The sequence below is a fragment of the Typopeltis vanoorti genome, chromosome 1, assembly GCF_054136105.1.
Source record: "Typopeltis vanoorti isolate ZY-2024b chromosome 1, IOZ_Tvanoo_1.0, whole genome shotgun sequence".
NCBI lineage: Eukaryota > Metazoa > Arthropoda > Arachnida > Uropygi > Thelyphonidae > Typopeltis > Typopeltis vanoorti.
The window spans coordinates 59419607-59446637 of NC_143549.1; the positions used below are offsets into that span (position 1 = coordinate 59419607).

Below are 27031 nucleotides of genomic sequence, written 5' to 3' on the forward strand. Positions count from 1 at the left end.
GTCATTTTGTCTCTTTAAGTCCTTGATAAGACTGCATCTGGGCTATTGTGCAGATTTAGTCTCCTGGATTCCAAGGAGATAATGAAGCTGTGGAAGGGGTGCAAAGAAGAAGAGTTATATAATCCCGATATAATCTTTGTAAAAGATTATATCAGGATTAATGAATTCAAATGGGGACAGATTGCAAGTATGTGGACTACAGACTCTGGTTAACAGCAGAAAAAACGATATGATAGAAGTCTGCAAATTTCTGAGGTGCTATAGGATATTGTCTCAATAAATGTTTCATTACTGTTGGGAAGAGGAAACTGGGGCATCCATGGAAATTAAGTTTATTTGTTGGTAAGAAAGGGTTAGATTTTTCTCTCTCACAGCAGTGAGTGAGTGGCATAGTTTGCCTTTAGAGGTAGTTGTAAAAATAATTATAATTTACAATTATTACCAGTCTTTTTACAATTGTTTCTCTATTGTAATATATCATTAGTTTTGGTTTTGTAACGCGTAACCAAATAACTGAATAATATATCAAAAACGGGCACTTGCGATGTGACTGTTATTGATATGTTATTGTAAAAATGGAATGTAAAGCATTTGAAATTGATGTACTTACTAGATTCTGATAGTTTGTAATAATTTTTAATCACTATTGTAATATAAAATTGTTAAATGTTGATATATTTGTTGTGGTTAGTGTAAACCAAATGTCTTCACAAACGGAGACAACGTGTCAGTCATTATATGTAGTTTCTCGCTTGCCATTTACATGGAGTGCACATACTCATCAAGGAGATTGATGGGTAATTGACAGCTGACAGAGAGAGCATTCAGTATCCAGGGAATGTGGAAAACAAGTAGAGAGAATATGGAAGTTTAAGAATGCAGAGCAGAGAATTTTGTTTCAGGAACTTTTAAAGTAAACCTGACAATCAGAATATATATTAAAAGTGGATTCCAAAAAAGGGAACCGTAACCGAATGAATCCTTTGACTTGATTGGTGAGACTGTCAACAAGTGAATAGCAAATAAAAGGGAATTAAAGTTTATTTTCCACTTGGTTAGACTATAATAAATTTAGTTTAATCCTTTATCCAAGTGTAAGCAAACAAAGTTTGCACCTGAAGTATCTTCAGGACTGAGGCGACTCGTGGTAAGGGTGGACCAAGTTCTCGTCACTCCTTGTCTCAGTATCTCCCATAATTCAAAGCACATCTCCTTGAGGACATGTATAATGCTGTGCATTAAGAGAATGGCCACTACTAGACCAGTTTCAACCTTTATTGAGGTCTCATCAGTAGGGAGCCAGACCCAGAAGTGGTGATACAAAGGGAGAAGCAATGGAGAGGTCTTATTTACCTATACAAGTTGCCAAACGGTGTACCACCTTATTATTAAATTACTCTGGATTTAGAGAAAAATGTTGGAAGTTTATTTTCCACTTGGTTAGACTATAATAAATTTAGTTTAATCCTTTATCCAAGTGTAAGCAAACAAAGTTTGCACCTGAAGTATCTTCAGGACTGAGGCAACTCGTGGTAAGGGTTGACCAAGCTCTCATCACTCCTTGTCTCAGTATCTCCCATAATGCAAAGCACATCTCCTTGAGGACCTCTAAATCCAGAGTAATTTAATAATAAGATGGTACACCTTTTGGGAACTCGTATAGGTAAATATGACCTCTCCATTGCTTCTGCCTTAGTATCACCACTTCTGGGTCTGGCTCACTGACGAGACCTCATTAAAGGTCGAAACTAGTCTGGGTAGTGGCCCTTCTCTTAGTGCATAGCATTATACATGTCCTCAAGGAGATGTGCTTTGCATTATGGGAGATACTGAAACAAGGAGTGATGAGAGTTTGGTCCACCCTTACCATGAGTTGCCTCAATCTTGAAGATACTTCAGGTGCAAACTTTGTTTGCTTACACTTGGATAAAGGATTAAACTAAATTTATTATAATCTAACCAAGTGGAAAATAAACTTTCAGCATCTTTCTCTAAACCCAGAGTAATTTAATTATAAGGTGGTACACCTTTTGGCAACTTGTATAGGTAAATATGACCTCTCCATAGCTTCTGCCTTAGTATCACCACTTCTGGGTCTGGGTAGTGGCCCTTCTCTTAATGCATAGCATTATACATGTCCTCAAGGAGATGTGCTTTGCATTATGGGAGATACTGAGACAAGGAGTGATGAGAGCTTGGTCCACTCTTACCACGCGTTGCCTCAGTCCTGAAGATACTTCAGGTACAAACTTTATTTGCTTACACTTGGATAAAGGATTATTAAACTAAATTTATTAAAAGGGGATTAAGTAGACATTTTATTTCAATGCTCGAAGAAATGCTAAATGAGAAGTTACGTCTTCTGTCTCAAGGATGTCGGTGATATTGATTTATCGGAACAAGTAATGTAATTAGAAGAATATGAAATTGCAACATGGCTTTAATGAAGAGTTCCTACTTTGATACAGTGTTTATAAAGTAGAAAAGGAAACTATTTTTCTCTGGTAATGAATTTATGATTTGTGCATGTGACTCCCTGGAGGTCTCAGATAATAATAATATTTAACCTGAAATGCTTTGGTATGCAGGCTCAAAAGCTATGGTGAATGCACTGCATAATTGGTAACCTTGGTTAGCTGAACATATCAACTTTCCAACCCATAGGACAAAATCCTGCCGCAGGCATAGTTGTTTATGAATGTTTTTAGGGAGGTAATGAATTTCATTGCTGGGTGCAAGACCATTGTCTTGCTTATTGGAAGCTTGCTGTAGCTTGAAAAAGTTCCATGTGGGAAAAGAAATGTATGAAATCAATCAAAATATATATATATATCTTAGCCCACACCACAGTACTAATGTACTATACGTTTACATCCTTTTGTGAGAGAGAGAGTATGTCACATTGAAAGAAAGAAAGCTTGGCTAAAGGATGAAATTTGAGAATTCAGAGTAAATCTCTTCTTTGCATAGATTTTTACAAAGCGAATTAGAATGAATATGAGAATTAAAGGAATTTTCTTGTTGCAAGTGTTCCAATATAAAATATAGGTGTTAGAATAAATTTAGACCAGAGGAAAAGGATGGTAATTTGGAAATACTGATTTGTCACCCTTATAGGGAATAGGTTGGATAACCAAGGCACAGGAGAGGAAGATGGAGGTAGCGGAGATGCGGATGTTGAGATGGATGATTGGTGTGACAAAGAAGGACAGGATAAGGAATGACTACATCAGAGGGACAGTTAAGGTGGGACCAATTGGCAGGAAGATACAAGAAAGTAGGCTGAGGTGGTTTGGACATGTTGAGAGGAAGGGTGAGGAGTATGTTGGTAAACGAGTGGAGTATATGGAGTTGGAGGAAAAGAGGCAGGCCCAAGCTCAGGTGGAGGGATAAGATGACAGAGGATCTTAGGGAGAAAGGATGGAGTCCGAAAGATGCTTTGGACCGGAGAACTTGGAAGAGGAAGGTTAAAGATTGGCGCGCCGACCCCGTTTAACATGGGATAAGGCAGAGTGAAAGAAGAAGAAGAAGATAAGGAATAGGTTGGATATGGACCTAATTTCTAAGAATGGAATAAATGTTAGTGTGTTGTGATAGCACAATACAATTTATAGGCAATATACAGGGTGTTCGGGATAAATTGGACAGTTTCGTAAGGAAAAAGAAAATCTTCTTTGTATCTATTAAATTTAATGAATTGACAAAAAAACATTACAGGCAGAGTTAATTACAATACTATCAACAAGATTTACTCAAAATAACCACCATTAGCATCGATCACAGCTTCAATTCTGCTTCGGAACCTCGAACAAGCTGATGCTACAGTCTCCCTGGGAAGGGCCGCAAAAACTGTTTTAATTTTATCCATTAACTGGGCTTTTGTATTACTGGAAGTGCGATTGGTGTCTTTTTCAACTGCGCCCCATACAAAATAATCCATGGGGTTAAGGTCTGGGGAGTTTGGAGGCCAAACATTTGGACTGGTGAAGTCGTAGAAATTTTCAGACAACTATTTTTGACTTTTCCCAGAGGTGTGGCAAGGGGCCGAATCCTGCTGCCATACATACGGCCTACCATTGGCTACCCTTGTTATCCAGGGCTTGACTACAGTTAGCAACTCCACGAACAAAGCCCGAATTCCAATGCCAGGGTTCTTCAACACCTGTTCCTGCAGATTTGCGAGGAATTCTGCTGTACGAACGCAATCAGATCGTCTGCTAGGGATCTTTCTTCTTGCTACATCCTCGTAGTCACCATTGCAAGTCTCTAGTTCATGCCTGATTGTTTTTACTGTATTCAGGGAGCATTGGGCAGCAGTCGTAATATCCTTATTTTGATGGCGGGCACGAATCATCATGATACAAGTTATTCTCTTCCATGATTCAGGTGGGTTCCAGCTATCCATCCTTTCTGACATCTTGTATATGAATGAAGAAGGGTCCAAACTTTTAAATGAAGAGAAGTCTGTGTTAATACATGTAACTTACGGAAAAATATAATTAATTATAAATATGTCAAATTTATCCCGAACACCCTGTATATACCAATAGTGGTGGTGGGCTAGAAGATATCACTGTGCTGATGGTAGTAGTGTTGTTGGAAGACTGAGTAAGGGAGACAGTGAGTTGTAGTGGAGTAGTGCGAGTCCTTGGAGGTGTCACATAATAATAATAGAGACATATAAAATGGTGACAAGACAGGAGTTAACTGTCTAACATAAACTTTCAGAACAATTGGAGAAATGCTATCAGGATCAGGAGACTTTTCATGATATCCAGATTGAACAAAATTCTTCTGATCTATTTCTAATGAAAACCAAATAGTAACATTTGAATGTTAAATCTTTGGAATGTTAAGAGGACATTTACTGAGCTTATCAATTCAAGAGTTGAAGGGAAAATTATGCCAGGAAATAAGCCTTTTCTATGGGTATAGTACTATAGAATCATTTAAGTGCAAAAAAATTGGAACTCACAAAAGTTTATTGGTTGTTCAGTTTTAGTCAAAAGTTATGGCCAATAACTTCAGCAAGGAACTAGAAAGTGGATGTCATGGACCTGTTATTTAGCCTTTTCAAAATCGGTTTTGGATGTGTGCTGATAATTTGTTAGTAGCTATTTCAAGCTTTAGTCTATAGAGAAAAGGAAGTAAAGATTTGGATGGAGTTGTGATATGCTTGGATCTTCTTGTGGACCCAAGGCTTTATAAAAGGAATGTGAAATGGGAAGTGATTATTTATTTTGTAAGAGTTTTAGTAATGCATTTATTGCAAAAATTTGAAAATCAGAAACCCGAAAACAATAACCCAACCAGAAAAATTAAGCATAGAAATTATAGAGCATCCCACTCGGCATTCATATAATAGAATCACTGTCAATGTTGCTCTGTCATATAAAAAAATCAATGCTGGTTGTGATTTGAATTACTTGGAGAGGACAGCACCACGTACGGTATACTACTAAGTATTCCATAATGGAATCGAGAATGTTTCAGTGGTTAGATAAATCTAATTTTAGTAGGCATGTGAACAGTTTGTGTGAAATCATTGAGAAAAGCAAATATCTTAGCATCTACATTTTCATTTAAAAAGGAGAGCTACTCGGAGTTGTGAACATTGAAGAAGTATACAGAAAAATCTTAGAAAAAAATCAAGATTTAAATCACTCAGTTCTGTGTAGTCAGTGCATTAGAACAGTGATAAATGGGGCTTAAAAATTCTGTGCTGGCTCACCAATCAGGCAGATATCTTGTTCAACAAATGTTAGTGGTCAATTTATAAACTTTTGTTAATGCTATGGCTAATTTTTTTGAAGCAAATATGTTAACTACTTTTGTGTTAATGTATCAGTCTGTGAAGGAAAAAATGCATGCATTTTATAAGTGATAGAAGACCAATTGTTATTCTTTTTTTTTTAATTAATAATACCATTCTAACAGATAAGCTTTGGTATTGACGGTTATTCATGACTTTTTTAATGGTATTAACAACACTAAACAATTTTGTCAAAGGATGTCTAATTAACTGCTTAATTTTGATGAATTTCAAATCAGCATCATCAAAGCACAGTTAGTATATGCAACAGTAAGTAAATGAAACAATACAATTGTAATGGACAAAAGAGCTAAAGTCCTATTTTGGCATGCTCTAATGTTGTAAAAAAGAAGGAGGAAAGAAAAAACATTACATATTACAACTCTGTGGAAGTTGCTCTTACAATAACAGTCTCCCATATTTTTGGCAAATTAATACAACCATATTTATTTAGGTTAGGAGAATTCTTCAAAGCCATGACTCAAAAAAAAATAATCTTTCAGATATATAACGCCTTGTAAACAGCACATTCGTTTTCTTCCATCTAATCCTGTGTGAAGGGGTATCCAATGTAAAATATAAGCAGTTAATAAAATTGTTTGGTGTTGTTAATACTGTTAAAAATAAGTCATGAATAATAATACCATTTTTTCTGCTAATTTGCCTTGAAATGCTTTGGGGTGGGGGGGGGGGGAGCAGTCAATTTGTTCTTTCCATTATAAACAAATGCTGAAAACATTCAGTATCCTAAAAACTCAAAATAAAAAAAAAATGTACTGAATAACTTTCAAAGTTCAATACTTGAAATTAAGTTCAGTACTGTTTTTTATGCACCATATCATACTCCAAACAGTATGATATGGTGCATAAAAAACAGTACTCTCCATTTCATCCAGTCAGTGTTCATGCAGTGTTCCATGTCTGCATCGATCATGCTATCATTCATGAGGATTTCAACCCAAGTACTAGAAGCCGTCAACCTTCTTGAATAGAGTATCTTGAAGATATATGATGTTATGGTTAGATCCATTTGAAAAATCACAGCACATGTACTCAGTTTTCTCTCTGCTAATTCTCATGCCACTAGTTTCCGGAGCTATCTTCCACTTATCAATTGTAATAATAAATTTAGTTTAATCCTTTATCCAAGTGTGAGCAAACATAGTTTGCGTCTGAAAGTATCTTCAGGACTGGGGTAAGGTGGTACAACACCAGGACAACTCGTTGCAAAGGTGGGGCAAGATACCAACACTCCTGTCTCAGTATCTCCTATAATGCAAAACACATCTCCTTGCAGATATGTCTAATGTTATGCATTAAGGGAAGGGCCACTACCCAGACTAGTTTCGACCTTTATTGAGGTCTCTTCAGTGGGAGCCAGGCCCAAGCTGAGATATCAGGCAGAAACATTCACAGGTCATCTCTACCTATAGGAGTTGCCAAATGGTGTGCCACCCTTTTTTAATAAATTACTCTGGATTTAGAGAAAGATGTTGAAAGTTTATTTTTCACTTGGTTAGAGTATAATAAATTTAGTTTAATCCTTTATCCAAGTGTGAGCAAACAAAGTTTGCACCTGAAAGTATCTTCAGGACTGGGATAAGGTGGTACAACACCAGGTACTGTACCACCTTACCCCAGTCCTGAAGATACTTTCAGGTGCAAACTTTGTTTGCTCACACTTGGATAAAGGATTAAACTAAATTTATTATACTCTAACCAAGTGAAAAATAAACTTTCATTATCAATTGTAAGTCTTTTGAGTCATCACTCCTCATTACAATTTTGGCAGCATAGGCTGTTGAATGTCTGCAGTTAGGCAGTTCAAGACCAAATTGAACAGAAGTAGGCTTAGTGCTGATCCTTGATCTACTCCCACCTTGATTTTAAATTCTTACTGGTTCCTGGTGGGCCTCTTAGTTTGGTTGTGACATTCTGGTACATGTCTTTCATTTGATTAATATAATATTCTGTGATCTCAATGCTTGCCATATTGATTTCTGTGGAACCCAATCAAATGGCTTTTGTTTGTTATCTTTGTGCCTTTCTAAGATAAATTTCTGATCAAGTGTATGGCATCAGTTGAGGACTTTCCTGAGATGAACCTAGACTGATTTTCAGTGATGTTTATACTTTTCTCTTGAAATCTCTGATTAAGCAGCACTCACTCCGACATTTTGAATGTGTGAGAAATGAGTTTTATGCCTCTGTAATTCTCACAGAGTCGCGCATCTTTATTTTTATAGAACGGTATCAGATAGCTTTTCCTCCATTCATCTAGCATTCTCTCTGATCCTGTTGAAAAGATTTGTCAGGGAGGTTACACCCACCACACCCAGTCTTTCCACGGTTCATCTAGAATATCATCAGGTCCTATGGCTTTGTTTGACATGTCAGTTGGTCTCTTTACTTCTGATTCTGTGATCTCTGGTACAAGACTTTTTGTTGTAGGTAAGTTAGGCTAAACTTCACTGGTTTAGGTTTCACTTAGCAGGTCATGGTACTCCTTCCATCTCGGTCTTATGTCCTCATTGTTTGTTAGTAACACCCCTGTTCATTCAGTATGTATTTACCCCTTGATATCTTTTGAATCATGATGTGTTTGTTTTGCAAATCTTGAAGATTTCCTTATCATTTTTGGACATTTTGATTTGTGCATAAAAATCATCAACACTACTGTCTTTTGCCTATGCTACAGTTCTTGCATCCTTTGCTGCATAATATGCAATGCAGTCTTGTTCGGTTTTAGTTTGCTACCATTCTTTAAAAAGGAATTTCTTATTATAAAGCTTGTCCTTTACTTCTTCCCTCAGCCCACAGTCTAGTTTCCTTGTTGCTGTTTATAGGCCCCTTCATTATGCCTAAATTGTGTTTAGTACAGTATCGTTGGAAGTCATCCCATGTTCAATTCACTGGACTTCCATGTCCCTCTTAATGCAGGTAATCCACAAAATCATCACATAGATTTCATCACTCCTGCTGTCAAGTTTATGCCATCAGATTATAAAGATCTTTTCACTATGAGCTGCCACTGAGTTTGGAATGAGAAGCAGCATGGTGAGAAGTTCTCCTGGTATTACCTTGCAGTCTTGGAAGATCTTGATGGACAGGTGGTCTGCCATAATATAATCAGTTTGAGTACTTACAGTATACTACTTTTATATGTAATAAGGTGTTCCATAGATTTTGTGAGGGTATTAATTATTGCTAAATCATATGTTGATGCAAAGCACAGGATGTCTTCACTCTGGGTTTATAGACCCCATAATTTTGGCTACAGTGAACTCTTTGGCAGGTTTTTCTCTCGTCCTTCCTACATTGCCATTGAATCACCTTATATTTTCTTATTTGCTGGCATAGACTTCAGGCAGTCAACATCATTCCAGAGCAACTGCTTTTCTAGGTCGCTGCAGCAGGTTTGTGTGGCATAAGCTATGATAATGTTCATGCATGGTTGGTCATTAATTGCTAATTTAACAGTGATTATGCAATAACTTGTTCGATTAACTTCCACGATACACGTTTGAATTTCATTATCACTATTCTAACTCCATTACAAGCATACTATTTACTTTACTAAACTATTTTTGTGATCCTTTGAGTTTGTTATGCAAGCATTCACTGTATTTGTCAGCCAAAATACTCACTTTTAGATGGAATCTTCAAAATGAAATGCAGTCTCTCCGTATCTTGAAGGGGACCCCTGAAATTCATCACTAATATGTTTTATGTAGAGTATATAAAATTGAAGAAAGAAAAGATGTGAGCAGGTTGATATGGTGTGTACAGATTAGAAAAGTGATATATATTGCCGGCCTGGTTGGCCGAGTGGTTAGCATATCAGCTCTCCAGCCAAAAGGCTGTGGGTTCGAATCCTGCCATGGGAATGGATGTTTGTGATAGTCTGTGAAAATACTAGTGGTGGACAGTAGATGCCATCGGTGGAGATGTGGTTGATGGATGAGGTTGAGTGGTGGAGGCAGAGAGTTGTAGAGCAGTTGCCCTCCCCTCAATGAGTCTTGGACTCCCTGGAGGTGTCAAATAATAATAATAATAAATAAATAAATAATATATGGTGAGTAAGACAAAACTGAATTTTGTGGGAAGACTAGCTGAGCAAGTAAATAAATACAAGTTAGAGGTGGATTAATTAATCGTCTTAATCATCAATCTCTGATAGACACCTTGAACTAATATACAGGATAGTATGATAGTATTACATAATTAAGTTCGTTGTTACCAACTTCAGTTACCAATGATCATCCTCATTAATGTTATTAAGAAGACATAAGTTGGATAATATCATCAGATCTTATGTTTTGTTCTTTTAAGGAACTGTTAACTGCATCAGTTTAGATCAGCGTCTTTCTTTGGGTCTCATCATCTTGGCATCAAACACTTGTTTTGTTACTCTTGGATAGCAAAACAAGTGTTTGATGCTAAGATGGACTTCATGAAGTGCAGCATGTGTGAAACACATTCATTATTCAGGATGAATAGTTTGTGGTATGAAAGTGAGTTTGCCAGAAAAATATGTAAAAATTGTTTCCAATAAGTGAATATCGAAAGCAAAATACCAAAGTGATGAATGTTAAAGATAATAGGCATGAAAACATGTTGATGAGAGTAACAACACTGATATCTAAGCATGATGCTACTATGCCATGCTTAGATTGGGTCTCTGGCACTCCCTGTGTGAGAATCATGTTCACACATTCTTCAACACCCCTACTGCATTCCCTTACTCTATTTTCCTAATATTCTAACATGAAAGATAACATAAAAAATTATGATACAGTTAAAAAAAATCAAAAATACTACAAAAAAAGAAAGCAAAAAAAAAAACAATATAGGTAACTCTTATTATAAGCACTTTTGTTATCCATGTTTTTGCACTATAATAAATTTAGTTTAATCCTTTATCCAAGTGTGAGCAAACAAAATATCTTCAGGTGCAAACTTTGTTTGCTCACACTTAGATAAAGGATTTAACTAAATTTATTATATCTAACCAAGTGAAAAATAAACTTTCAACATGTTTTTGCACATATATGGTTTCATTTTGGTATATAAAGACTATCACTGTTTCCTATCTCCATTTGGGCCCAGTGTCCATTTTGTGTTTTTTTTTTTTATGTTCTACATTTTTGGTCAATGGAGTATTGTCTTTATATGTAAATAACTTCTGCATCCTTAAGCAAGATCTCTGTCAAGAGAAAAAAAAATAACTGAAGAGTGAAATGAAGAACCTGAAGAAAAGTCTTAGAAAATCCCATTCTAGAGATGAACATAGTATTGACATTCAAACGGCCACTGAACAGTGATTCTACAGGAAAAACTACTCATGATAATGCTGATACAGTTTGTAAGAGTGGCACTCAATCATCCACAAATCTTAGCATGATCAAAGTAACAAAATCTCAGTCTCATGCAATTGAGGAAATGGAAAGGATATCAGCTATATGAACTGAGTATCAGAACCAGTAGAACATGATTTTTCTTGGGTAATCATATGAGAGAGGATGAAAAATTTTATGAAGACCTTATGAATGATAAAAAGCAACCAATGCCTTTTTCTGTAAATTGTGGGTGATTCAACCACTGGAAGATCCACTATACATTCAACAATCTCACCATAACACTGCAGCTGCATATCATGTTATCACTGAAGAATTTCATGATCTCTTCAAAGCAGAGATGTCATAAGGAGTTAACACATCAAGAGGTGACAATCAGAAGTTGAAAACTGGAATCCAGGTTTCCATTGAGAGATTCAAAAAGCAGCTTTCAACTTCAGCATGCCAGTTAAAGTAATGATTAAGATCTGATTATGATGTATAAATGCTGAAAATAAAGAACTGCTTTATTTGTTTTATACATGCTGAATATTTTATTTACTACTATTATGCCTCTTATGTATGAAAAATAGGTGCAGTTTCGATTAAATGAACCTTGAAAGATTGGAATCATGCTCATTTCAGAATGCAACTTCTATTATATTATCTCATGAATGCAGTCCCTCATATAATCAGTTGCCTGTGTACTTCAAAAATAGAACAAAATAACAAAACTCCATGGGGGGGGTCCACATATGTCCAGGGACTTATCAACATCGGTGATATGTCTCACCATATTCATCACTAAACCCCGGCTGGCATCTTCTATGACTATACCTCAGATCAGCTTTCCACAGTGTACTGCTGATGATTGAAGAATTGCAGCCAAAAAGACTTAGAAGATCAGCAAGCCAGGCGAGTGAATGATGGTTATATGGGTTGATGTTCATGTTGACAGACTTATGTGTTCGTCGTACATGTTGTTTATTTTTTAACGATATATATTAGAACACAGAATAATAAGTAAATAATTATTTATTAACTTATTGCCGATATTTCGCTAGTGTTATAACAGCATCTTCAGAGCACAAAAACACAGTTTGTCACAATACACGAGACTATAACAACATGGTGCAAACAACGGATTAGTTAATCAAAATTGTAGCAGCGACACAAAGACTAGAGTTCTGACTTTGGTACCCCCATCTGAAAAAAAAAAAAAAAAATGCAGCTATCACATAAGACAACAGAGAGAAAAAAACGGTACTAGTTTTTTCTTAAGATGACTGTCTCCCAGATTTTAGGCAAATTTATACAGCCATATTTGTTGAGATTTGGAGAGTGTTTCAGGGCTTCTGTAGAACAATCTCTCTGACTTGTAAGAGCTTCTGTGCATTACTTTTGTGTTTTTCCAGTTGCTCCTGTGTGCAGGGGTATCCAACGCATGGTCTGCTAGGCCCGACTTGCCATAGTGATAATGCTGGATGTATATTTTGTGTTCGTTGATGCGGATGTTCACAGTTCTTCCTGTTTGACCGTAGTAGGCTTGATTACATGAGCAGGGTACTTCGTAGACTCCTGGATGTGATAAGGGGGGGGGGGGGGGATGCTGTTCTTGGGTGAGCAGATTGATGTTCATTTGAAGCAATCTTCTGTGAGATAGAAGCCAATAGAAGAACTAAACACATAATTGTTTGCTGCTAGAGGGTGAGGAAAGAGATGATGTGGCAGACGTGCATTGCCAAATTAGCACAATAAGAACAGTTCAAGTAATTATTATTGTAGAACTTCAACTATTGAAACATAAATTGGAAAGAGAAAAAATCAGGTGCCAGAAAAGAAATGGAATTTATCCACCAGCTAAGAGATAATTACTTATAACATCATGTGATGGAGGGAACTTAGTCTGTGCCAGTGTTGGATCTGATCATAGGATCAGATCTTGTTATTATCAAGAGCCACATTCCTTCAAATGGGGAGAGTGATTATGTGGTCTTGACTTGGGAGGTTGTGGAATTTTCAATTAAGATGGGATATGTGGAAGTATGGGATGCGTGATTATAACAAGCTTAGGAGATATCTTGAAACACATAAGAATCTGCAAGGGAAAGATATTAGCAGTGGATGGAGAGATTAATCAAGGGGTGGTATCCAAAGGAAGCATTATCAGGCTGTATACCTAAGGTCAAGAGAATAAATTAGTTAGGAGTTAGATGGATATCTGATCACTTTACTCAAAAAAGGAGTAAAGTGATCAGCAAGCTCACTCAAGAAAGGTGACCAACGTGGTAAGGAAGGCAAAAGCAGATTATCAGAAGAAATTAGCTGAGCAGGCCAAAGAAATTCCAGAGTTCTTTCACTGTATGGCAAGTAAAAGGAAAAAGATGAGTGCTGATGGTAACAATGTGACAGGGCCAGACAAAACAGTGTCCCATGTTCTACTTGGTCATAGTAAGTGATGTTCATCTTAAAGTTTAACTTCAACAAGCCAGTATGATACATAAAGTATACTATCACCAAAAGATATGGGAACTTGCTGATGTAAACAAAATACATCGTTATTGACACATTTTAAGAAATTATTCTTTACTGTTTACTTGCTGATATTTATCTGTTGTTATATCCAGCGAATTTAGAGCACAACAACAGTTTGTCACAGTACACAAAACAACAATTTGGTATAACAGTAGGACTAATTTTAAAAAATTGTACAAAGAACTAAAATCCTAATTAGACACCATCTATGTTGGAAAAAGAGAGAAAATAAATATTTATTAGATCTTAAAATGACTGTCTCTCAGATTTTTGGTAAATTTATACAGTCATACTTGTTGAGGTTTGGAATATTGTTTTAAAGCTTCTGTTGATTCCAAAAACAATCTCTCTGACTTATGACTTCTGTATAGCAGCACTTTTGTTTTCTTCCAATTGATCCTGTGTGAAGTGGTATCCAAAGCATGATCTGCTAGACCTGACTTACCATAGCGATAATGCTGGATGTATTTATGTTCACCAAGGCAGATATCAACAGTTCTTCCTGTCTATCCATAGTAAGCCCAGTCACAAGAACAGGGCACTTCAAAAGAACTATACAGTAATAACCATATTATTATTATTATTATTTGACACCTCCAGGGAGTCCAAAGACTCATCGAGGGAGAGTGTGCCAACAGCATTGAACAATTGGTCCCCTAAAATAACTAAAGCAGACAAAGATAATGCAAAGGTACTGTGTCAATGAATTCAGCTGAATATGAAAGCAAAATGTACATACTTCTACAAGACCAGTCTACGTATCAAATTATAGATCGTGATCCCACTAACTCTCAAAAAAATAGTTTGCAAATTATGCAAAAAAAGTCACTTCCTGGCCAAAAGAAATAATTAACCAACTTAAGCCTTTTTATGCTAAATCACCCAGAATATATGGAGCACCTAAAATTCACAAAGTATACCCCCATGCCCTATTGTGTTGTGGGAACTTATAAACAGTCCTGCTGACTAAATTGCTAAACATTTTGCTAAGTTACTAGCCAACCTCATAAATAATTCTTCCTCCTTTGTTAAAAATTCTGTTCACCTAAAAAGTATTTTAGAAAACCATATCTTAAAAAGTTTAGACGTAATGATTAGTTTTGATATCATGTCACTATTTACAAATGTACCATTAATTGAAACTCTAGATTTACTAGTCACATTTTTCCCCTGATATATTTGAACTAATTAAATTTATAGTACATGCAGGTTATTATACATGGAAAGGAAAGATATACAAAGAATTAGATGGGACAACAATGGACATCCCCCCCCACCTTTAGCCAATTTCTACATAGAACACTTGAAAAAACTATGAACAGACACTCTCAAACCGCTAGTTTGGCTATGCTAATTGATGTGTTTGCTATTTGGCCACATGGTGCAGACACATTGGATACATTTTATAGTACATTTAAATAGCTAACAACTTAAAATCCACTTCACAATGGAACAGTAAGCTAATGACTGGTTCCTTATCTGTTTATAGAAACCCCACATAGACAGGGAGATATTTGGACAAACAGTCACACCATCATCCAGCTCAACAGTATGGTATCTCAAAAACTAACTCACAGAGCTAGAGCTATTTGTTCCAGTGATAATGCCCTTACTGCTAAACTTACTCACTCACATCACACCTTCTTTTAGCCAGTGGTTTATAATCTCCATAGGATAGAAAAAATACTGCATCTTCCCAGAAATCCCCCTCCATTGCTTACCACACAAGACCACAGCAAAACTGTTACCATCCCATACATTCCAGGCACATCTGAAAAGAAATCTAGAGTACTCAATAAATATCAGCTATGCACCATATTTAAACCTTCCATCAAATTGGCAGCTCTCATCCATTCACCTAAGGACAAACTCTCTTCTTTATCACATCCAGGAGTTTATGAAGTGCCCTGTTCTTGTGACTGGACTTACTATAGACAGACAGGAAGAACTATTGACATCTGCCTTTGTGAACACAAAAAAAAAAGAAATCCCTCACTATTGTTATAGCAAGTTGGGTCTAGCAGACCATGCCCTGGATACCACTTCATATGGAATCAATTTGAAGAAAACAAAAGTGCTACACAGAAATCATTACAAGTCAGAGAGATTGTTTTTGGAATCAACAGAAGCTTTAAAACATACTCCAAAGCTCTGCAAATATGGCTGTATAAATTTACTAAAAATCTGGGAGACAGTCATTTTAATATCTAATTAATATTTGTTTTCTCTCTTTTTAAACTAGTCCACTGTTATACCAAATTGTTGTTGTTTCGCATACTGTGACAAACTGTTTACCAGCAAAATATCAGCAAATAATAATAATTATTATTATTCAGGCCTCCATGGAGTCAAAAGACTCGTCGTGGGAGGTCCTTTCTAAGAAACACAAGTCTATCAAGCCTCATCAGTGTTAGTGGTATGACTAACATCATACCACTCCTTAAATGCATTGACCGTTCTCGCTCTCACCACTCTATCAGGCAATATGTTCCATGGTTTCAACTGCCCTCCATGCAAAGAAATCACTCCTCACCATCTTTCTCACAGTTTCCTTTCGTAACTTCCAGGGATGGCCCCTTGTCATGACTCCTGCCTGCTGTTCAACTAAGTGAAAGAACTCCCCAGTGTCAACCCTGTAACCACCTCTCAACAATTTAAAAGTCTCAATCATATCACCTCTCCTTTATCATTTTATGTTGTCATCAATACTGTGAAAATAAATCACATATACTGTGAACTCATAAGCCTTTTCACCCATTTGAATATTCTTTACGTATAATAACTGCCTCAATGCATCATTGAAAACTACTAATCTCTGATAAAATTAATGAAGTGTGTTCTCCTCCTTTAAAGCATTAGTAATTTTCACTAATGATGAGCCATTTCCATGCCTGCCTTGTGTTCTAGTCCATCCTGTAGATGATCTGTTGGGCTCAGGTTAGACTGTATGCAAGCCACTAATTTTCATTTATTTGGTTATTATTTTGTAAAAAAAAAAAAAAAAAAAAAAAAAACATCACATAGGAAGGTATAATGTTTGGTAGCAAAATTGCCACATAAGATCTACCAGTTAATGTGCTACAGTTAGTGGAGCAATTTGGAAATAGATAATAGAATAAGCAAAGATGATATGGTAGGAGCCATTTGAATAAATTTATATGGAACAAGAGGAAAGAAATTAGCCAGAAGCCAGAGCTAGCAGTATATAACATTATTCAAACCAGTTTTAATTTATGGATCTGAGAATTGGGTTAAATATAATAGTTTATCAAAGATCAGAAAAACTAAAAATAAATAAATAAAATAGAGGCATAAAAAGATGGCAGAATCATATGAAACATGAAAATATTAGGATGGAACTTGATATATTAAGTGTTCAAGAATAGGAAAGGAAAACAAGTTAACAGATAAGAAAACTTAGCAAAACAGATGTTTGATGCTGGGACAGCAAGAAAAGAGACAGAGGAAGACCAAGATCTAGGTAGGTTGATTGCAGTTGGAGGATCAAAATATAAAATCTTGAAAATATAGGAATTGTGAATAGAAATTGTAGTGGTAATGTAAATTAAACCATGTACTATCATAGTACAAATTGGTTTTATATTCAGTAATGATTATGCAGAAGTACTATCCAAATGCAAAAAGCCAATTGCTTGGGCAAGAGAATGGAAAATATGACTATATTCATTTACAGATTATGTTGGTAACATTGTGATGATTAATCAGACAGTGATTCAGTGGATCATAAAATATGTATAGTGGTACTCATGTACAAAATTCAGATTGTTCATATTACAAATAAAGACAAAGAAAATTGACTACATAAAGTACATTTCCACTTATATTGGTTTGGAAGTGTCTTCACATTCATCACAAATGTTCGGGCTGCAATTAGGGAATGAGCCTTATTTCTAACTTTTAATACTTCATAATACTGTGAAATGTCCCATCTACTACACATTGGATATTATCAGATGCTGTATGGTTACTCCTTTCCTTGGATTTGTTCCTCACCAGGTGATCCTGTTGTATGGCAGAATTATATGCTTTTCTGGAGGCTTCAACTCTGAAGATCTTTCACTCCAGACATACCATCTCACTGAAGGTCTATCCCCTTTCTCTTTTTCCAGGAACTTTACCTTCTGTTATTGTTTTCAGAAGTGCTCCTTCCATCTTTTCAATGTGCCCAAAGTATTTCAGCTTTCTTCTGTCAATCTCTCCTGGCACCCATCGACTGCCTTTCAGTGTAAGATATCCTCAATAGCAGTCTGTAACACCAAAACTCAAAAGCAGCTATCTTTTTCTTATCAGACTTCTTTGTTCCAAGTTTCCCATCTATAACTTGTTGAAAAAACATCTGCATCCAGAAACCTCAGCTTTGTCCTTGTGAGGATAGATTCATCCTTCCAGATTTTAGACAAGTCTCTGACTATTTTAGCCATTTCTAATTGTCTTTTTCTGTCTTCTGAACAGCAATTCTTCACATTAATAATGGAGCCCAAATATTTGAACTTGCTGACTTCCTCAATTCTTGCTCTGTTAAGGTACACTTGTTTCTCAGAAGCTTCCATGTCTGTATTTCCTTTGAGAACCATAATCTTTGTCTTGCTAGAATTGAGTTGAAGTCCTCTGTTCTTACTGATCTTATTAATTTTATTAAGGATTTATCCTAGTTCTTCCTTATTTACAAAGGAGTACTGTATCATCAATGTACCTCAGATTACTGATCAATCTGCCACCTATCCAATTCCTGTATTAAGCTCATCCAATGCATGAATCATAGATACTATTCTCATAGATGAATCCTCAGCATAATAAATGGGTGGGGAGAAAGTAGGCATCCTTGCCTAATTCTCTTGCCAAGCTGAGCCAATCAGTTAATCCAACACCTTACCATGGCTTCTTGCTAACTGTACAAGTTAGCTATTAACCTGATAATATGTTGAGGAAAACCCATTAATTTCATTACCTTCTACAATTTCATATGCTGAACATAGAAGCTTTGGAGTAGTCTATGAAACACATTACCATAAGGAGTCTAAATTCTTTATGCTTTTCAATGATCTGAAGCAAAGGATCTGATCTCTTGTACCCTTCTCTTTTCTAAAAACCTGTTTGTTCCTCAGGCATTTCTAACTCAACTTTTGGCCTTAATCCTATTTAGAAGATTGCATATGAGATCTACATAGGATTGCAATCCTGTGTAGATCTCCCTTCTTATGCAGCAGTATGAAAATCGACTTCTTCCAGTCTCTAGCCATGATTTTGTCTTTCCCATATCCTTGTAATCAATCTATGAAACACACTTATTCCTCCATCCCCTGTGATCTTTTAATTAACTGCTGGATTCCATCTGCACCTGGGGCTTATTGTTGTTAAGCTGTTTAATTGCTCCTTCAACCTTATACCTAAGTGGAGGAGGTTCAAATTTCAAAATTTTCTTGGTAAGAGGGCTCTTTCAAATTTTTCTTATCCTCTGCTGTACATTTCCTCACAATACTCTTTCCATCTGTTTTTGATTTCCATTTCTTCTGTTAGTACTGCTCCATTACTGTCTTTGATGACATTCAGTTTGGACTTAAACTTGTGCTGTAGGTCACGAACTAAATGAAACATCATTTTATAATTGTGCCTCATCATCTGGAATTCTGTCTTCACATTTATTAGCATAAACTTTTTCAATGTCCTGTCTGATGGCTTTTCTGACTTCTCTATGTAATCTTTTATATTCGGTCCCTGTGTCTCTTTGTTTCTCTAACTGCCTCCTTTCAATCAGATCCCATGGTGAATCTGATATCTATGGATCTCTTCTAATTAGTATAGCTCTTGTAACAGAGGATAGCTGTTTCCACAGCTGTATTATAACACAAGGATTACATCCGATTTCACCAGTATAGCCACTCTGGGCTTGCAGACCATGCTCTGGATACTCGCCACAGAATAAGATGGAAGAAAGCCACAGTAATACACCGCAGCAAGTTCAAATATGAACGACTATTCATGGAATCAGCCTCAAGCCCTTAGGAACATGCCAAACCTCAACAAATTTGGGTGCATGAGACTGCCCCAAATTTGGGAAACATTTATCAGAAGAACTTCAGCCCAAAGGCCAAGAATTACCAATATAGCCCGCCAGGGGGCACCATCAGGACTTTAGGAAAACGTTAGCTTCCTACCTTCGGTTCTCATTTGCTGTTATGTAGTACTTGTGTGCACTTGTCTTTGTATTAAGTTCCCAAGAAGATGGCAGTGTGACGTTTGCCGAAATATCGGAAAGTATATATTAAAGTGTATTTAATTTATATTTCTAGTGTACGCTGTCAATTCCTTAATTATTAGTTATCATGTATAACCAGCGTATAAGCCTCTCAACAAGAATAATTATCATGTATTATAACAGAGGAAATGCTGTGGAAATGGGTATTCTCTGTTATAATCTGTGAAGATTATAATAGAAGATACCCCTTCCCACAGCATTTCAAGTGTGTTCTCCTCGCTAGTCTCAAAAAGACTATCCAACAACATTGATGGGTGAGCCGGACTTAAATGGTTTCGGAGTCCCGGTCTTTAGCTCTTACTAGCTGATGATTATTACCAGTCTGCTCCTGGACAAGTATGCATATCAGTGATGCTTGTCTTGAACCATTGGAGAGCCAGGATGTAATCAATCTTGTGTGTTGAGTTTTCAATATTAGATGTCCACGTATAGTTCCATTGTGGGTATTTCTGGAAGCAGGTATTGATAACTAATCTGTTAGCATGGACAAATTCCAACAATCTTTCACCCAGGGTGTTATATTCACCTAGATCAAACATGCCTCACTCTCATACTCTTTCCCACTTTTGCATTAAAGTCTACTAAGATAAAAAGTACATCCCTTCTTGGCAAGCAGTCTAACACAGTCTGTAGGTTTTTGAAGAACTCCTTACTCTTTTCATCAGACATATCTGTGTGGGAGTGTATAGACTGCGATGATTGACACATTGGGTCACCTCCTGAATAAATTACTAGTTCACCAATCCTGTCTTTTGAAATGACCTTCTCCATTCCATTTGGTCTCTGTAATTCCCAGGATGTCAATTTTATACCTTTCCATCTCTTTATGGACAATATCAAGAGTACCCATCTGTAGACCCCATACATTACATGTACTAGCATAAGTTCACCTCTGAGGTTAATCCCATACCTTCTCTCTTACTAGTTCGCAGTAACACTGACTTGCGTTGGAGATTGAAATATACTTCTCAAACAGGATCCTCTGCCTAAGCCCTGAACACTGCTTAGGCAGATTATTCTGTATGACAACCAGTGCAACATGAGATATATCATAAGGCACAAACATATTAGGATTTTGGAGTGCAGTCATTGCAAGAAAAAAAAAAAAGTGTTAGGGATTGCAGAGGCCCTTTCCACTTATCTGGGAAGTTTTGACTTCAGCCTACTACGAGGGTGGTCTGAAAAGTTCTCGGCCTCAACCATAGATTGGAGCAGTTTTTTTTTTTTTTCTAAGTTGGTACGTCTGTCATAAGCATCCATGTGAAATTGCAAGTCATTCATTCAGTCATTCATATCAAGTAGCTTGTTTTATACAGCTGTCTGAAGCAAAAGTGTTGTCTGTATCCCTTGGAATGGATAAAATCGAGTATCATGCGGTTATAAAATTCTTTGTAAAAGAAGGTTTAATGCCAAAAGAAATTCATTTGAAGTTCATAAAAGTTTATGGGCACTCTTCTCCTTTATTTTCAACAATTAAGAAATGGGCTTCTGAGTTTAAATGGGGCTGTACCAGCCTTGAAGATGATCCACGTGAAGGATGTCCAAAAAGTGTAACAACACCAGAAATCATTGATCAATATGGTATTGGATGACCGGCTAGTCAAAGTGCGTGAAATTGCTGAGACTATTGGCATTTCAAAAGAACGTGTAGGATATATTTTGGATGAAGAATTGCAAATGAAAAAGCTTTGCGCAAGATGGGTGCGTGCTTGCTCAGAGCAGATCAAAAACGCACTCACGTGAAAATCTCTGAACAGTGCTTGGAGCATTTTAACAAGAATAAAACTGATTTTGTGCATTGATTTATTACTATGGATGAGACTTGGATTCACCATTACATACCAGAATCCAAACAGCAGTCAAAATAGTGGACAGAAGCCAGTTGTTCAGTGCCAAAGAAGACAAAGTTGGTTCCATCAGCAGGAAAGGTCATGGCACCTGTGTTTTGGGATGCTAAAGGCATTGTGTTTATTAATTATCTTGAAAAGGGTAAAACAATAACTGGGGAATATTATTCTGATCTTTTAACCAGACTAGACAAAACAAAATTCGTGAGAAATGACCTGAGTTGCAGAAGAAAAAAAATCATCTTTCATCAGGCCAATGCACCTGCCCACAAAAGTGTTTTGGCAATGGGAAAATTAAGGATCTGCTCTATGAATTGTTGGAACATCCACCCTATTCCCCAGATTTGGCTCCCTCTGACTTCTGTCTCTTCCCAAAATTTGCCACTCCTATACTCACTAAACTTGAGCCTTTGAGAGGCAAGAAATGTTGCAGGCAAAGTTCATTCTTATATTTTTATTGTATTGTAATGAAATTTCACTCTAGCTAAATGAATTTTGTAAATTATAAAAAAAAAAATAAAGTAAAATAAAATGAAACTATTCATAGATAAGCAGGCTTATGTGTATAGATGTCTCTTAAATTTATTTTATATTTTATAGTCGACACTGTGGCCGAATCCTTTGTTCTAAATGTTCAGATAAGGATATGCCCATCCTAAAGTTCAACCTCAACAAGCCAGTACGGGTGTGTGAAGTATGCTTTGATGTACTTACTGTTGGAGCCTTATGAGTACCAGTATGTTTTTTTTTTTTTTGTTCATTTCTACCCCCCCCCCCTACTAATCATATAGTAAAGGACTATAAAAATAATTAGGTAGTTTGAGACATTTCAGGTGACAATTCCTGTTTGGAATTTACAACAGATTCATTTCTTTAGTCACCTTGTTTTTTGTTACCAATTATTTTGAACAAAAATTATCAGTAATTCACTCAGCTAATATATTTATTCACATTTGCTGAACACAGTTTATTATGCTAATATAATTAGATGTATGAAATGAAAATGCATATAAAATCTTGAAGATAACCTGTTTAAGAAAGCTGGTTCAAAAAACAAGTAGTTTCTTAAAAGTTCATAACTTTCAGAACAAATCCTTACGTTAGCATAAATATTTAATAATGTATTGATAACTGACATTATCAGGGAACTTGTCACATTGCAGAATATTTCTTTATAAATAACATTTTAGCAAATAACTGCAGATAGTTTTATAGGAAAATATAATAGTAGTAGTCTTAAAAATTATGTTAAAATTATTAAAAATGTTCATGACTTTGTTCAATCATTGTAATTGTGATTCACAGTGCTATATCTTAATCTGAAGTTATCTAAACTACACACACACACACACACACGCACGAGTAAAACCTCTTTTTACAAACTTAATTCATTCCAGAAGGCTGTTCATATAACAAAAAGTTCTTAATGTGAAACTATTTTTACCATAGTAATTAATGTAAAATAAATTAATCTGTTCCACATGAGAAATTTTCACCTATTATCATAAATTAAATAAAATAAAAATAAGAATATAACACCAACCTTACCTTTACTGAATATATATGGGGAGGAGGAGGGAGGAATTATTGTTTTGAAGGTGAGTCACCCTCCATAAAATTGTTGGGTAGCTTCCCCTCAGGTATTGCTGCTCTTTTCTGTCTTTTTGTGAGCAGACAAGATGGTGATTCTTTAGCTTCAATTACAAACTTATCTAGAATTATCTGGGAAACTCTCCAAGAAAACTTTCAAAATCTGTGCCTGTCACTCACTCAGGCCACAATTTTTTCAGGCTGAGTTCATAGTTTTCCATGAAACATCTCCCCATGCATTATTTATAGACCTCAAAACCTCAAACAATGCAAGATGTTAAACACTGGGTTTTAAGAACAAGACAAACCCAAAATTATCTGGGTTTGTCTTGTTCTTAAAATTTTTCTAAAATGTGCAATGATATTATCATTAAGCATGTTAACACTGTCATTAACCATAGATACATCAGGGTGCCACTTTTCTACAGTGGTTTGGATTTTTTCCCAATGGAAGTACAGTTCTTTAATTTCAGCAGTGGAAATGGTTCCCTTGCTAGGCCCCCTCCTCCTCCTCTGAAAAACATTCCTTAACATGCTGCTCCTTTTGCAGTTCTTTCAGCTCCTTGGTGGTAAGCTCTCTTTGATGATTTTCCACCAACTCCTCTACATCAGCAATGTCCACTTCTAATCCCATGGATCTGCCCAGACACCCAATTTCATCAACCACAGATTCTGCTGGCTCTCCAGGAAAACTTTCAAAATCTGTGCCTGTCACTCACTCAGGCCACAATTTTTTCCAGGCTGAGTTCATAGTTTTCTGCAAAACATCTCCCCGTGCTTTATTTATAGACCTCAAACAATGCAAGATGTTAAAGTGCTTTTTCCAAATGTCTGTGAGGGTCAGTTGTGTGTCAGATGTCACTTCGAAACACCTTTGAAGTAAAGCCTTTGTCTAAAGTTTTTTGAAATTGGAAATGACCTGCTGATCCATGGGTTGGATAAGAGGAGTGGTATTAGGAGGTAGAAATTTGACTTTTATAAAGTTGTGCTTTCGCAAATCATACTCCAAGCCTGGGAGGTGAGCAGGAGCATTGTCCAACACAAGAAATGCTTTTAAAGGTAGATTCTTTTCAAGGTAGTATTTTACAATGGGGGAAAACACTTTGTGGATCCACTGTATAAAAAACTGCCTTGTTACCAAAAACTTGTTTGATTTAAACACTATGGGATTTTCTGAGTGAAACACAAAGGTTTCATTTTATAGCATTACCACACAACAAGAGAGTTAACTGTTCATTGGTTTGTGTCATTGCAGTGCTTTCTCTTCTTGTGTGATATAAGTTCTCTTAGGCATCTTTTTCCAGAAAAGTCCTGTTTCATCACAAATAAACACTTGCTGAGGAATAAATCCCTCCATCCCTACATATGTTTTAAATTCATCCACAAATTGGTTAGCAGCTTCTCCATGCCTTACTATGCTATCAATCCCAGTTCTCTTTTTAAAACGCTCAAACCATCCCCTACTAGCTTTACAATTGTTACTATTGGCACTAGATCCCATGGTTGAACACTTAAGGTCACTATGTAGTTGCTTAGCTTTTTCACAAATTATTGCCTCCAAAATACTGTCACCTGCAATCATTAATCCATGGTAACAAAAGTTTTTCCATTTCTTCGACAGCCTGAGATCTCATAGGATACAAAGTTTTCACTCCTTTCACCACATCAGCCTTTTTAATCGCATCTCTGTTTTTAATAATAGTACAGATTGTCGATTTTGCCATGTTATAATCTTTAGAAAGTTCAGAAATTAGAGTTCCATTTTCCCATTTAGATATGTTCTTCTTGAGTTCAATAGCTGGTCTGGCTCTTTCTGTTTTTCATCACAGCACTTTGTAGAGCCACATTAACTAATTATTAAATAAACACAACTGGGGGTTGGGGGGGGTGAAATGCTTTGAATCAGAGAGTAAATTTATCAAAATTACGATACACTGAAGAGTGGATACACAGCACTTGAATAGAACCAAATACACTGACACGAACCGATCAACAACTGCCAACTCACATGAGCATCAGTACATTCATGAATCAACAATATTCGCCAATTGGTAAAATTATTTTTCGATGGAAAAGTTCGTAAAACAATTTGTTCGTAATTAGAGGCATTTGTATATGGAGCTTATACTGTATGTATATATATATATATGAATGGCTCTGATAACTTTAGACTAAGACATTTAAGACAACTCAAAGAAGATTTTTAAAAAAATAATAATTGTTTAAATAGTCATGGAAATTGATTATGCACAGCAAATCTTTATCTAAGTTATACTATGTTTGGGTTTTAAGAAATTTGACTTTTTTTGCTATCAAGCAAATGAAAGGAGTGCAACTTGTGAAACAATGTTGAGTAACTGTGTTCATTAGCATTTATTATAATAATTAAAGTACAGAAAGGGAAATGTTAATCATTAGGATATGAATCATTAAAGATTTTCATTAAATGTGAAGTGCATACATTAGGGGTTATGAAATTCGGATTTGTTGAAAAGGTACTGATAATTGTTTCATTTTCTGTAGTTATTTTAGGAAGGCATCTTCTGACATGGTGATCAGTTGAATATATAATGACTATTTGATCAGCTATATTTTCATTAATTATAAATATGTAATGAAAATATAACTAAAATTGTTGAATAACTTGCCATAATGAGCAGGTTTGCTTGTGTTTCATAATATCAATGTTGATATCTTGCTGGAGGGGGACATCTGTTGTAAACATATTAGCCACAATAGTCATTTTCTTTACGAGTACCTGTTAATTATTTTCTCTTCTTTATAGAGAGAACTTTTTTTGCAGCTGTACTAATTGCTGTACATAATAAATTTATACTCGCAAGGCACATTTTAATTCAGTTCATCTTTTAAAAACTACTAAAAGAGTGACTAAAAGTTAAACATGTTGTAAGTTCCGAATCTGTGATGGACCACATTAAAGTAAAAACAAGCTGGTAGTGCCAAAGTGATTAGTGTTAATACAGGTACTGTATGAGAAATAAAATTTCTGTATCTGTGGCGTATGTATATATGCATGCATGTTTATAAAAAATAATAAAAAAATAACTTTGTAACAATATAAACATAGCTATTTATTTGTTAATCAGGATTTCTGTAAATTAATGATGTATATTACTGAATATCAGTATTTTTAGTGAATTTTTTTCATATTTTGTATAAAAAAAAGATAACTTTAGTTATTCTGTTTTAATAAATAAATGTGTCCATTCTTTTTATGTATTTGTCTTTTATGGATATAAAATACGCATTTTAAACCTAATAAAATATGAGAGCAGCCAGTATATAGAAGCATACCTCTGTACCAACCAAATTAAACCCAATGAACTTTATTTTCTCTGAAATAGCTTTCCCTCTCTACTGAGTGCAACCATTGCGGTCTGCAGTTGTTCAAAAAGAACATCAGTGGCTTCGTTATTTGTTTTCAACGAGCTCAGACACTACCAATGCAGTGTCTCTGCCATATTCCTACTTCTTCTGCAGCTTATCCCACTTAAGTTGCAGTGCTGTTTTTAGTGAATCTCCTCCACATCCTCCTGTCTTAGGCTGTAACCACATCCTCTGCCATATTCCTACATATTTTCTAATTAACTTTGCTGTTTTTCATGCCAAATTG

The 27031-nt window shown here is 35.8% G+C and overlaps 1 protein-coding gene across 1 annotated transcript in view; it reads left to right on the forward strand.

Moving 5' to 3' along the window:
* LOC150110021 (ankyrin repeat and FYVE domain-containing protein 1) overlaps window positions 1-26633 on the forward strand; it is a 532825-nt gene extending 506192 nt beyond the window's left edge. Inside the window, 1 exon segment of the mRNA XM_090395273.1 lies at window positions 22408-26633. Within this exon segment, the coding sequence (XP_090251399.1) occupies window positions 22408-22537 (130 nt within the window). The 3' untranslated portion in view covers window positions 22538-26633.
* Window positions 26634-27031: the final 398 nt, after the last annotated feature.